At 34.5% G+C, this 13,482-nt stretch overlaps 1 protein-coding gene across 1 annotated transcript in view; it reads right to left on the minus strand.

The window, feature by feature from the left end:
- The window catches only part of FBN2 (fibrillin 2), a 258,206-nt gene that overhangs the window by 170,064 nt on the left and 74,660 nt on the right, over window positions 1-13,482 (minus strand). The window contains exon 7 of the mRNA XM_039236691.1: window positions 3,019-3,144. Within this exon, the coding sequence (XP_039092622.1) occupies window positions 3,019-3,144 (126 nt within the window). The remainder of the gene's footprint in view (window positions 1-3,018; window positions 3,145-13,482) is intronic.

A 13,482-nucleotide genomic window follows, 5' to 3' on the forward strand; every position in this document is an offset into this window, starting at 1 on the left:
CAGACCCAGTAACTTAAAGATTGAAAAAAACTATTTCTTTAGAGAATGTCATTGCTGTATGAATAGAAATAGAATATGTGCTACAAGAGACACAGAAAGGGCATCATTTTCATGTAAATCTTCCAGTACTACTACAGTTTATGCTCACATCGTAATCCACATAGAAAACTAAAATATCCTACCTTTGACAGTTGGTCAGAAGTAATTGCTATAGTTACAATTTTATTTAGGGCAATTACTAACTTTAAATTCATGTCAACATTTTGCACTGACACTGTATAAACTGCACATAAACTGACTAATTCAAAGCTGTTGCTGAGGACAGCAACAGTTTACAGTCTTTCCAGATACATTACACTATCAATTCTATTAAATAGTTTTATGTAAGGAAATACCACTTGATATTTTACAAAAAAGAATACCATTACTTAAAGAAAATTGATAATAGTTACTTTTAAGACATATCCAAATAAATAGGACTTATACACAAAGTAAAGACTTCATGAAACCTTTAGTTTTCAAATTCTAATCACCACTTCTTCCAATTCTGCCATTCCCCACCAATCCCAAATATTAAATCACATAATTCTTTCTGGGCAATGGCTAAGTGGATTTGGCTGCCTGGGCAGGAAGTAAGGAAGGAGAGGACTGGACTCAGGCTCTGGGTGGTGCCTACATTACATCAACAGCCCCCTTTCCTAAAGAACATAGACAAGTGTGAATAAAGAGTTGCACTGTCCCTCTCCAAACTCTGCCTTGGCTCTATATGTTGTTTTGATGAAATGTGACGTAGAAAAGGCTCATTCTATTTTCAACTAAGAAGAAATACATTGTATGATGATTAATGGAAATGTCACAACCACTTTCATCAGTCAGTGGCTGTGCCTTCGCACCTACAATCAACCCCTGTCTTTGCTCCTAAGTTCACAACACTTGCATCTCATTTGGATAGTTATTTCAGAAGTCAAAAGTGAAGCCAAGTGACAAAAGGTTGAGTCATAGAATAACCCCAAAAGAAGCCAGGAAGGAAAATACAAGAAGTAGCAAGGACACAGCAATATAACCCAGACCTTATGCAGGTCTCCAAATTGCTGGTTCAATTCCTGTGCTCCCTTAGATAATTTCCCCATCTTCCAAGAATTTTTCTAAACCTTTCCAAAACAGGCAGACTCTCGTTATCAAAACTGTATTTAAGCAGCACAAACTACACTGACATTCTTCTTCCTAAGAGTTTTAGAGAGAATTTATGGGGTTTTTAAAATAATTAACCACATTTTATTACCTTGTCTTTTGGAGGAGCATGAAATTAAGTCATAATGATATAAAATATATAAAATTATAAAGATTATTTTAAAGCAGAACTAGAAAGGCAGCGGGGCAAATATAAAACGTGGATTGATACATGTCCCCTTGTTTCATGCAATTATGATTTCTGGTGTGGAAACCACAGCATAGAACCCCATGCCTCTACCTCCTGTCCAATAAAACAGCTGATATTCTGTATTCCGATGTTTGTCTTCCGTAATTATATTTTAGATTTTACCTTTTTCCCATTGTTTTTTCCTACAAAGAAGGATAAAACTTTACAACCAAGCAACGAAAAGTAAGCCGCAAAGACTGCCTTTTGTAAAGAGAAAGAATGGAAGACTTAAGTATGTACACTAAAAGATGATTTTAGTTACTAAAGGTAAATGGGTCTACATAAACTTGCACCAATTTCTTCAAGGGAAGCAATTATAAGATACACTTGACACTTTTAGTGTACATAACTTAAAAACTACTTCCACGTACGATCAAAGCAAGCAGAGAGAATAGAGTTCCAATTTACTGAATTTCCCATGTAAGTTCAGATTCACATTTATCTATCTCAGATAAGCCAGAGTGCCAAAAATAAATTTGTGGAAGAAATTTTTTCTAAACTTTCAGTAGATAAGAACGCTTATGTCACAAAAAATTAGAATAAATATACTATTTATCTTTAGAAAACTATCTTAATGGGAATAAATTGTTTTAGGTAGTAATTCTAAAGATAAGCATTATATTTCAATACTAATATAAGAATCAACATTATTGTAAGTATCCATGTTAGGAAAGCTAGACACCTTTAGTAGCTTCTTGAATTTTGTAATAGTGATGAAACTTTTGAGCACATGTAAATTTAACAAGTGACTTTATTCTATTGGAGGAATGCTTATGGAGTGTACATTTCAAAATTATGTTCAATTCACCTTCAATATTATAATCACATTACAGAAAATTATTAATTTTTTGATATCTTTATTTGAGAAAGCTATTCTTTCACAGAATACCTGTTGTGATATTTCCAAATTCTCTCTGAGTCAAACATTCTTTTTTTTTTAATTTGGCAGCCACCAAGAAACAATATTCACTAAAAACCCCAAATATTTATTTTATAACATAGGACAGAGTGCCAACTTCTAATGCACCGTTTAACACAGGACACTGTATTTCACTCAGAATTTTAATCTTTGATACAATTTTGAAGTAAAATGGAAAATGACTTTATTAAGGAAAAAATATAAATGGCTGGATTACTCCCATTTCCAATGCAACAGAGAAACTGAGATAACATACCCCTTGTAAAATGCTCATCAGCTCTTTCCAAATCAAGCCCATTAAATACACAAGCCAAGAGGTGCACCTGGGTGGTTCAGTCGGTTCAGCATCAGACTCTTGGTTTTGGCTCAGGTCATGATCTCCAGGTTTAGTGAGTTTGTGCCCAGCATCAGGCTCTGCACCGGTAACATGGAGCCTGCTTGGGATTCTGTCTCTCCTTCTCTCTCTGCCCCTCCCCTGCTAGTGCTGTCTCAGTCTCTCTCTAAATAAATAACCTTAAAAATATATACAAACCAATACAAAACTATTCTAAAATCTATGCCTTTATTTTCATATTAAAGAATTGTGATTACATTCTTCAAAATTGAAAATGAAGTTATTAAGAGTTTACTGGATTCAGAGTCATCAGTTAGACATGTCCCCCAAAGTAGAGACACTCACCTTCACATTTCTGAGTAGTTTCACTCTGCTTGTGGCCAGCAGGGCATTTGCATTCAAAGGAGCCCACTGTATTGATGCAGTTTCCTCCCTGGCATATCCCAGGAATAGCCTGGCATTCATCAACATCTGCAGGAAGAAAGGACTGTGAACACAGACACCACTAATTTTCACAATATCTATGTATATTTCTTTAATGTACAGAAAAAGTTGAGTTGTTTTCAAGAGAATGCCGTAAGGGGAACTGGGCCCCCTTTGTATGCATATGTTTTAATTTATATAAATCATGTTATAAATCTCATTTTGGTTCTTGGTATCTTCTTTTGGAATTTTATTTTGAAAATCCATCATTGTTGTATATGGACAACCAATCTTGCTTAGATTTGCTGCGGAACACCTCTGAATGTGTTCGCTCTCCTGGAGATGGGTACACGGTACACCTCCAAATTTTCACCACCTTAGCGCATGATACAACGCAAGTCCCTACCATGTCTCTTTACTGAGTTGAGTAAAGACTGTGAAGACTTAAAAAGACTCTTCATCCCTTTGTTGTCAACCCAGGGCAGAATTACTAAATCACAGAGTATACATACTTACAATATAAATACAATGCTCGACAGTCAGAATGCCTTCATACCACCAATAATCTAAACACCTATGAGTAGTTCACACACTTCCGTTGTCCATGAGGGTACTTGGGTTTTCTCTTCCCTGCTAACACATGATATAAATATCCAATATCCTAATTATTGTTAGTCTAATAATTATAAAAGGATATTAATTTAACCTTTCACTTCTTAACTGTTCATTTCTATGCATGTTAGCTTTTAGATTTCTTCATATGGAAGTTCTCTCTTTGTATCCTTTAAACATTGTTATATTGAATTTGTCATATTCTTGGTGTTTATTTTCAAGTTTTTATTTAAACACCATTAGTTAACATACAGTATAAGATTAGTTTCAGGTGTAGAATTATATCACCACGCAGTACTCATCACTAATGTCTTCCTTAATTGCCATCAACTATTTAAAATCAGTAATCACATGAAATTTAAATGGCATTAGCAATTCAATTAAAGGCTGACACTGTCCTATTGAATTTTTAAAAAGATGTAATTTTACACTACTTATGACAAATCCAGCTTAAAAAGTAAATGGTTGAAAAGATGTATCATACTCAATCAAAAGATGCTCTGGTGGCTAAGTTAATATTATACAAAGTATTGAACAGAACAAGAATTATTACCAGAGATATAGATGGTAATTTTTCATAATGACAAAGGGGTCAACTCATTAAGAGGACATAATAATGCACACTATATAGGGGTGCCTGGATGGCTCAGTTGGTTAGTGTCCAACTCTTGATTTTGGCTCAGGTCAAGGTCTCAGGGTTTGTGAGTCTGAGCTCCATGTCAGCCTCTGGGATTCTTTCTACCTCTCTCTCTGCACCCCCCCCCCCCCGGAAATAAAAAATAAAACATATAAAAAATAATTTACATTACGTATATACACTGCTTATAAAATGTTAAGCACCCAGAACAAAAAGTGACAGAACTGAAAAAAGAAACAGACAAACTCCCAATTATGTTTAGACACTTCTACATTTTTTAATAACTAATAGAAATGCTGAAAATCAGCAAGGATACATAAGACTGAACTATACTTTCAAACAACTTGTCCTAGTTCATGTTTATCGAGCATCCCACCCAACTTCAGAGAATATGTGTTGTTTTAAGTACACATGGAATATTTATCAAAACAGACTATATTCTGAGCCTATGTAGAGACTCATTGAATATAAACAAATTAAAATCATACATAGTATTTCTCTAAACACCACAGGGTTAAACTAGAAGTTAATAACAGAAAACATCTGGAATACACTCAAATATTTGAAATTTAAGTAAAATATTCTGAAATAATCCATGGTTCAAAGAAGAAATCACATGGAAGCTGAAAATACGGCATATCAAAATTTGTGGGATGAATGCAACTAAAAGTGGTGCTAAGAGATAAATATGAAGCATTAAAATGCTTACTTTACCAAAAGAGCAAAATCTTAAAATTGGAGACATTTTAAAAAAGAAGAGCAAATTAAACCTAAAGTAGACAGAAGGAAGAAAATAATGATAGAACAACTGTCAAACAACAGAGATAATCAGTAACTCTAAAACCTAGCCCTCTGGAAATACATGTAAAAGTGACAGATCTGTCCAGACTGAACAAGAAAAAGGTATGGGGAAATGAAAGATCAATATTAAAGAATAAAAGTGGGCACATCAATATAAATTCTATAGAGATCAAAAGGGTCAAAGGAAATAGAATGAACAACTCTGTAGCAATAATTCAGCAATTCAGATAAAGTGTACAAATTCTTTGAAAGAGAGCTACCAAGGCTCACTCAAGAACAGATCGTCTGAACAGACCTATATCTACTCAAGTTAATTTAATTCATACTTTAAAATCTTTGCATAAATGAAACTTCAGGCCTAGGTGGCTCTACTTTTGAATCCTTTCAAATACTTAAGGAAGAAACAATACCAGCTGTACAAAAATTCTTACAGAATAGAGAAGAGGGGACAACGACCTACCCATTTTATTGGACTAACATCACCCTGACCCCAAAGGTACACAAATACGTTACAAGAAAGAAAACAACAGAATAATATATTTTTGGAATAGGCACACAAAAATTCTTAGCAAGGCAACTTTAGAAATATATTAAAAAGTTAATACATCATGACAAAGTGAGGTGAATGCCAGGAATTTAAGGTTGCTTCAACCTTCAAACATCAATCAATATAACTTATTATATTAACATGTTGACTAAGGAAGAGAAAACACATGATCAAGTCATAATGTGACAAAAGCAAGGACAAAATTCAACACTCATTTTTTTTTAATATATAGAGAGAATGCAAGTGGGGAAGAGGGGGGACAGGGAGAGAGGGAGAGAGACAGAAAATCTTAACCAGACTCCACTGGGATCATGCATGACCTGAGCCGTAATCAAGGGCCCGTTGTCCAACCCACTAAGCCACCCAGGTGCCCCTTTAAAATCTCAGTAAACCAGGAATACAAGTCTGTACAACAAAATATGGCTAACACACTACAGAGCATTGATAAAACTCTTTTGATTTGGAGTTTTTTAATCTGTCATATTACATTCGTGTACATTCCCCTTAATTTCTTTCTCTGTGAAAGGTAACAATTTCTAATTCAGTACAGTGTAATGAGAAATGAAATGTATTGAATATATTAAAAATACATGAAATTATATAAACTTGTGCAAATTTATATTACCTATTAAAATCTATGGGCTAACATATTTATTAATCTATCTTTAATTTTAAAATATGGTATGCTCATGTAATAACCTTAAAGTTGTAGAAAAATAGAAAGTTAAAGAGATACCACTGATAGAAGTTAGCAGTCTGTTCTTTGAGACTTTTATTCACAAACACATTTAGAGCATTAGCCTGTTCATATAACAAGAATAAGATCACACTTGTTCTGTATTTTGCTTTATTTTCATTAAAAATATTTTATGGATAGAACTGTAAATCAGTATACCTTGATTTGGCCTATTAGTTTTTGGTAAGACCACAACTTTGATGTATCTTAGGACATGTAAACTACAGAATTTAAGCCTACAAAAGAGCTTAGCATCCTTATTATTTCTTCCTCACTTATCTGTCTATAAAAAGTTACAAGTCCAATGTTTTTGAAACTATTGAAATTAAAGTAGATTTTGTTGTCTTATTAAAAGACATCTGATCCAAACAGAAAACTAGGAAGAAATATGTAACAAGAAATTTATTTATTGAACTCTTTAATTCAGAACATTTCAAACCACATTATTTTTAAAATGTACTACATTTCCACCCTCATTACAGTGTGGTATAAAACATCCCTAGAAACCTCTTTTCCTGGCAGAAAAATCAGAGAAAGAATATCATGATATAAGCTGAAAAATGAGGCCAAACCTATAAATCCCTTAATACTATTCATAAAATCTTTGACTACATATTTAGTGGATTCAGTAATTTTTCAAAGGAAAAAGCAAACCAACATTACAGTGCTTATTCTGTAATTGCCTATAAAGTATTTTCCTAGAAGGAAAAATGAAACCTTTGTTTTTGAAGTATCCTAGACTACGCAGCCATACAGAATTAATTTCTTGTGGACAGAAAAAGTTAATTATTAAAATGAAAAAGAAAATTTTGAAGAAATCTTATAGAAATAATCAACTTGATCCTAGAAACATACACAAGTACTCTCTATACAAAGAAGCAGGCCTCAGACCTTTAAACTATGCAAGCCTTTCTTTCCACAGCTTCCAAGTGCTAACATATGCAACTACTCATGTCTGATTAGTTTCCACTGTAGCTGTTATAAAGAGGTGTTCCTTCCTTCAGTTTAAGCACAAACTATTTCTTAAAATGTTGAACAACTTCAAATAACATGTGAGGATTTCAGAGAATAAAATTAAATCTTTTTTCTCAAGTTTTTATTTAAATTCCAATTAGTTAACATATGGCGTAATATTAGTTTCAGGTTTAGAATTTAGATAAATCTTTTGAAACTTAAAAAACCATTCAGTGCTATGCCTATTAAGGTTATAAATAATCTAACAAGGTAATAGTAATTCTAGTTTATGAACTCATTTATTCTGTAACTTCTTTAAATAAACTTGCCCTAAAAGATTAAACTGAATTTATTATATAAATATTTGATGGCATATTATTTTTAGTTCACATTAAAATATGGAAAAATAAATGCACTGGTACAGGTATATAAAAATGGTTCATTTAATTTATATCTGTGGGAACTAAGGACCAATTGCTATTACTATACCTTTAATAGCACATGTTTTTCTAACTTTGCTTGTCACTAAATGAGACCCATTTTTTAAATTTAAGTTCCTATTCCTATACTCCATAGATATTCACACACTACTTGTATTTCTGCAAAAATGAATGCTGGCCATTAAGAATAGCAACTGAAGAATAGATGTGTCTGTACCTGGAATATGAGAAATACGGAGTATTTTGGCAATCATTCAACACAGTTTGAATCAGCCAGAATACCTATTCATGTATTCACAAAAATTCAAATGCTCAATAAGTGATCATCCTAACAAGCAAATATTAGTAAGTTACTCCCTGTAGAACTCTGAACTTTGAATAAAAAGAACAGAGCATGCTTCTCTGTCTAAACCTTCCTCATCTCAACAAACGTAATCATCCTTTATCCTGATGTCAAAGTCAGAGATGCAGGACATACATTCACCATCTCCCTCCCACTTGTCTTACTTGATTCCATCAGTACCAAGTGCTTCCTTCCCAAATACGCCTCCAGTCTTCCCTCTGTCTCTATTCTGGTCTCACCCTCTGTCATGTATCACCTGTACCGCTGCAGCAACCTTCTATCTGGTTTTTTTTGCATCCACACTGGTCCCTCTATATATACTCCATAGAAACACTCAAGTAATTTCATTTACATATAAACAAATCTACAGAGGTCATCACCTCACAAGTCTGCAGACACTGCCATGCTATTTTCTGGTCTATGAGTTGCTCTAGAGAAGTCCAAGACCAGTTGCGGTACTTCCTTTGAAAAAATACTTGCTTATTCTATCTTATTAGGCCAAGGGGTTCCATTTATCTTCTATTTTTATTGAGGGTTTTTGCCTTCCAGTCTACAGACTGATAGCCTTTCTGTATTTTAGAAAATTCTTCTGTTTCATCTCTAAGATTTATTTTTCAGTTCCTTTTCTCAGCTTTTAGTCTGACTTCATCGAGTATCAGATTCTTTATAATCATTGCTTATTTACTGTTCTTGACATTATGATTTGTGAATTCGTTAACCTTAACCTTGTCATCAATTTTTTTTCAGTTTTATGTATGTAAATTTATCTAAGTATTTCTTTCCATTAGGCAAACTTTCAAATGCCTCTTCAGTTTCTTTTCTGGGTACTACTAACCCACTTTTTTTTTTTTTATCCCTGATTGTCTTTACTGAACTCTTATAACTCTATTTTGAGCACCTTTTAATAGAAGGCCCATATTGCTTCTCATTTCCTTAGGCTAAGAAAGAAGGATATAAATGTTGTGTTTATTTGGGTAGTTCTTCCTTGAATCATGTTCACCTCCCTTTTTCTTATGTTTTTTCTACTTTTTTTTCAGTTTTTACATGTAGGTACTCATCTTTCAATGGGGCTATTTCCTACTGAAATAAGAATGGGGATGGGGGCACCTAGGTGGCTCAGTCAGTTAAGCACCTGACTTCAGCTCAGGTCATGATCTCATGTTTCGTGAATTCGAGCCCCACGGTGGGCTCTGTGCTGACAGCTCAGAGCCTGGAGACTGCCTCAGTTTCTGTATCTCCCTCCATCTCTCTCTGCCCCTCCCCCTCTCATGCTCTGTCTCTGTCTCTCAAAACTAAATAAACATTAAAAATAAAAAAAAAAAAAGAATGGGAAGAACCCAAGAAAATATTAGTTGGTTTGAAAGATAGTTCTGTAGGAAATATTTCCTGATATCTACTCACCAAACTCTCCCCCACTTTTTTTGCCTTGGTATTAATTTTTCAACTTTCAGGTGGGGGTGTGACACCCCCCCCAACTCTGCTCTTTCAGACACAGACTCTCCAAGAGACTCATTGGTGGTTCCCACTTCCTCTCTCTCCTTCTTTCTCCTCCTCCTCCTCAGGGACTGCTCCTGGGCAGAGGCTACTAGAGATGGCTTGTCTCCAAAGACTCTTGTTCCCCTATTTCTTTGTTACTCTGAGGGTCTTCAGTAGATCTCGCACTCACACAGTGTCCGCCTCTCTAAGAGGACAGCCACAACCTCTGAAGAGCCTTTCAGAATGCTGATGCACTAAGTGCTCACAAGACTCTTCCTGTCTCAGTGACTTCCCGGCAGCTACATGTGGTGTTCATCGCTGCTTTCAACTGGGGGTAGTAGAATTTTATTTTAGAAGATCTTGTTTTGGACTATAGGTTTTCTTGTTAGTTTTTGAGTTAGGAGGACTTTAACTCCTAACTTTAAAAAAGTTATCTTTTTTAAATAAGAGTTACGATGAGCACCGGGTACTGTATGAAAGTGCTGAATCACACCTGAAACTAATATGACACTGTATGTTAACTAACTGGAATTTACATACAAGCTCTAAAAAAAAGAGTAAGTGCATGGGAATGGGCCTGTTCTTAATGAAACTACACTGTGTGTAATTTGTCTTTCAAGTAACATCATCTGTCATTAAGATATAAGTCTTTGCAAATGTATGTGTAAAATCACAAGGGAATAGCTGAAAGCTCATCTCATTGAAACTAAACTGTCTAGGGGCACCTGCGTGGCTCAGTTGGTTAAGCGTCCAACTTCAGCTCAGGTCATGATCTCACAGTTTGTGGGTTCAAGCCCTGTGTCAGGCTCTGTGCTGACAGCTCAGAGTCTGGAGCCTGCTTTGGATTCTGTGTCTCCCTCTCTCTGCCCCTTCCCTGCTCACGCTCCATCTCTTTCACAAAAATAAATAAACATTAGGAAAAAAAAAAAAAAAGAAACTACACTGTAAACCGTCATTCAAGTCACATTTTCTTTTGTTAAGATACATGTTTATAAAGGTATGTGTCGAAGTATGCAGGAATAGCCCTGAGCTTAACTCATTGAAGCTTTGCTGTATACAATGTGTCTTTCAGGTAACATCCTCTTTCAGTAAGATATAGTACACAACACACACACATACCCCCACATACACCATTAAAAAAAAGAGTTTCTACAATTATGTTTTAAGTAAATTTTATGGATTGTACAGGAATGGCTTGTCTTCACACAGTTTGAACAAAAGTTAAACTTTATAATGGTCTGGTTAAGTAGCTCAATGTAGACAGCCCAGATAAATTTGTCTTTAATAGTTTATAGTAATCAAATGAACCAAATCTCTATGTTGTGCTATCTAGAAGGCCTTGAAGTAACTTTTTACTGTGGGCACCTTCTTCTCAAACTACCATGCCTGCTTGGGTTCAGGTGAAGTTCAATTTTTCTACAGTTTTCATGTGCATCCTGAGTAAAAGAATTATTTCTGAACAATTGAAAAGAACACGCATCAGCATTTGTTCTGTGTGTACTGATCTAGGGTCTGTACTGCTGGGTTTTTTTGTTTTGTTTTTTTATTTTTTTAATGTTTTATTTATTTCTGAGAGAGAGAGAGAGAGAGCAGGGGAGGGTCAGAGAGAGAGGGAGACACAGAATCTGAAGCAGGCTCCAGACTCTGAGCTAGCTGTCAGCACAGAGCCCGACAGGGCTCGAACCCACAGACTGTGAGATCATGACCTGAGCCGAAGCCGGACACCCAACCGACTGAGCCACCCAGGTGCCCCTGCTGTTTCGTTATTCAAGTCTTTGTCTTGTGTGCTAACTGGGTCCCGACTCCGTCATGTATGTTTGAGATCTCACGCCTCTCATGTCGCATAGACAGAACAGAGGCTCAATGTCAGTCTGATACTCTTGTCCAGGACAGAGCAAAAGACAGAATTTAAGGAGGAGATTTCTCCTGCTCTATTTTTAGTTTGGGAAATGGATGGAATAGTTTAAAAGGCTAATTCCTAAAAACCAAATAACAAATTAGTAACGATGCAAATTTTAGTATATTTCTTAAAATTATAAATGTACCCTGTTCATTTGAAAATCTAAAAGACTCAAAATCAAGGATGAAAATTCAATGAAATATCCATTTAATTAGAGTAGATTCATAAAGACTGTAAAGATTAAAAGAGAATAAGAAACTATAAGAAAATAATATGACAGATGTAGGTGGCAGTTTTTGATATATTTAAAATTTGTATATATTCTTGGAAAAGGGCTTAACGTCATTTTTTAAGCAAATTCATTTGTTTTATGATAGCTTAAATGTTAAGGTCTGTATTAGTTAACTTTGGGTATTAATAAAAAGAAGAAAGTACAAGACTTGGGTATAAGAGGAGAACACAAATGGCTCTCAACCCGCGACGACTCACAAATCGTTATGACAGAGCACGTAGCACCTTAGGAATATGCACGCCTCTGACACTGTTTACTTAAGTCCACAAAGTCACATGGTAACAGCTAAAAAATTTTTTTAAGTGTACTGGTCTCTTCACAGCTTAATTTTCTTTCAGTATCATCTTAGTTTTCATTTGAGTACCAACTTAATTTAAGTATCATCATAAAAACAGATTTATAATGGATATAATTTATAATGGATCTTACACTCTAGTTAGGGGAGAGTTAAAGCAACAACGACCATAAATAACCAAGTATATCAGAAAGTGATAGGTGCTGCAGAATAAACAAAAAGTATTACCCTAGTAAATCTAGTTGATATTATTCCAGTAGATCTATCTAGTATTTTCTCTTTAATAGGAATCCATATACATTTCATGGAAGTCTACATCTACATCTGAACTATATGACGAACAGTTTATCATATGAACTGTTAATATATGAACAGAATATTATATTATCATATTTCATGTCCTCTGAAGCCACAGATAAGACAATTCACTAACTTCATCAACTACAGAATAACATTATGTTTAGAACTTTAGAAATGTCCCATATTTAAAAATGACCCATATTTTAGGACCAATATTAACTATTTGCAGTCAACAACTATGCATCTGTAATTTGTTTTTAACTCTAGAAAAATTTTCAAATATCCTATCAAAAAGATAGCTACTATTTTAAGAAGTATGACATGTACATATCATGTTTTATCACATTATTTTTTTCATGCTGTGTATCTTCCAAATCAACTTGGCAATGTATTTGGGAAACAGTCTAGGAATTTAAAGGGAAAATGAAATCACATGTAAGATAGAGTCTTAAAATAGCCCAAACTGAGGATTAGTATTTAACAGAGAACCTTCTGACTATGCCATGATTTTGAAATAAAGCAGAACTTTTTAAACTTGCTTTTCCAGATATTTTAACCATGTGGCAAGTTTCATTTTGCTCCAGCTGCTGTATTTGTCCATTATATTTTTAGGCAAATGGAACTGAAAACTTATCTTCACTGCATAAACAAAATCAAACAAATAAGCTTTCAGACATTACTAAATCCCAAAGGATATTTTGGAAATCTGAGATCAGATCACACATTTTAATAACTGTGTTCAGAAAAACTAGGCCTCTCTGACAAAATACATAGGCTTAAAAAAAAAAAATACAGATAAAGATGAGAGTGAGTAATTGGGATGTTTTGGTTGAAGTTAAGAGTTTTTCCCAACTTAGACTATTTTCATGAAATGCGGTTTTGGGAACTATGTTAATCTTAATCCCATTTACTAATTCAAAAGATAGTTACTGAGTATCTACCACATGTTAGGCACTCTTCCAGATGCCTCAGAGACATTAATGAATAAAACAGATTTATGACCTAATGGATCTTACACTCTAGCTGGGGGAGAGTAAAAGCAATGAAGACAAT

Source organism: Hyaena hyaena, unplaced genomic scaffold (assembly GCF_003009895.1).
Source record: "Hyaena hyaena isolate Hyena2069 unplaced genomic scaffold, ASM300989v1 scaffold_115, whole genome shotgun sequence".
Classification (NCBI taxonomy): domain Eukaryota; kingdom Metazoa; phylum Chordata; class Mammalia; order Carnivora; family Hyaenidae; genus Hyaena; species Hyaena hyaena.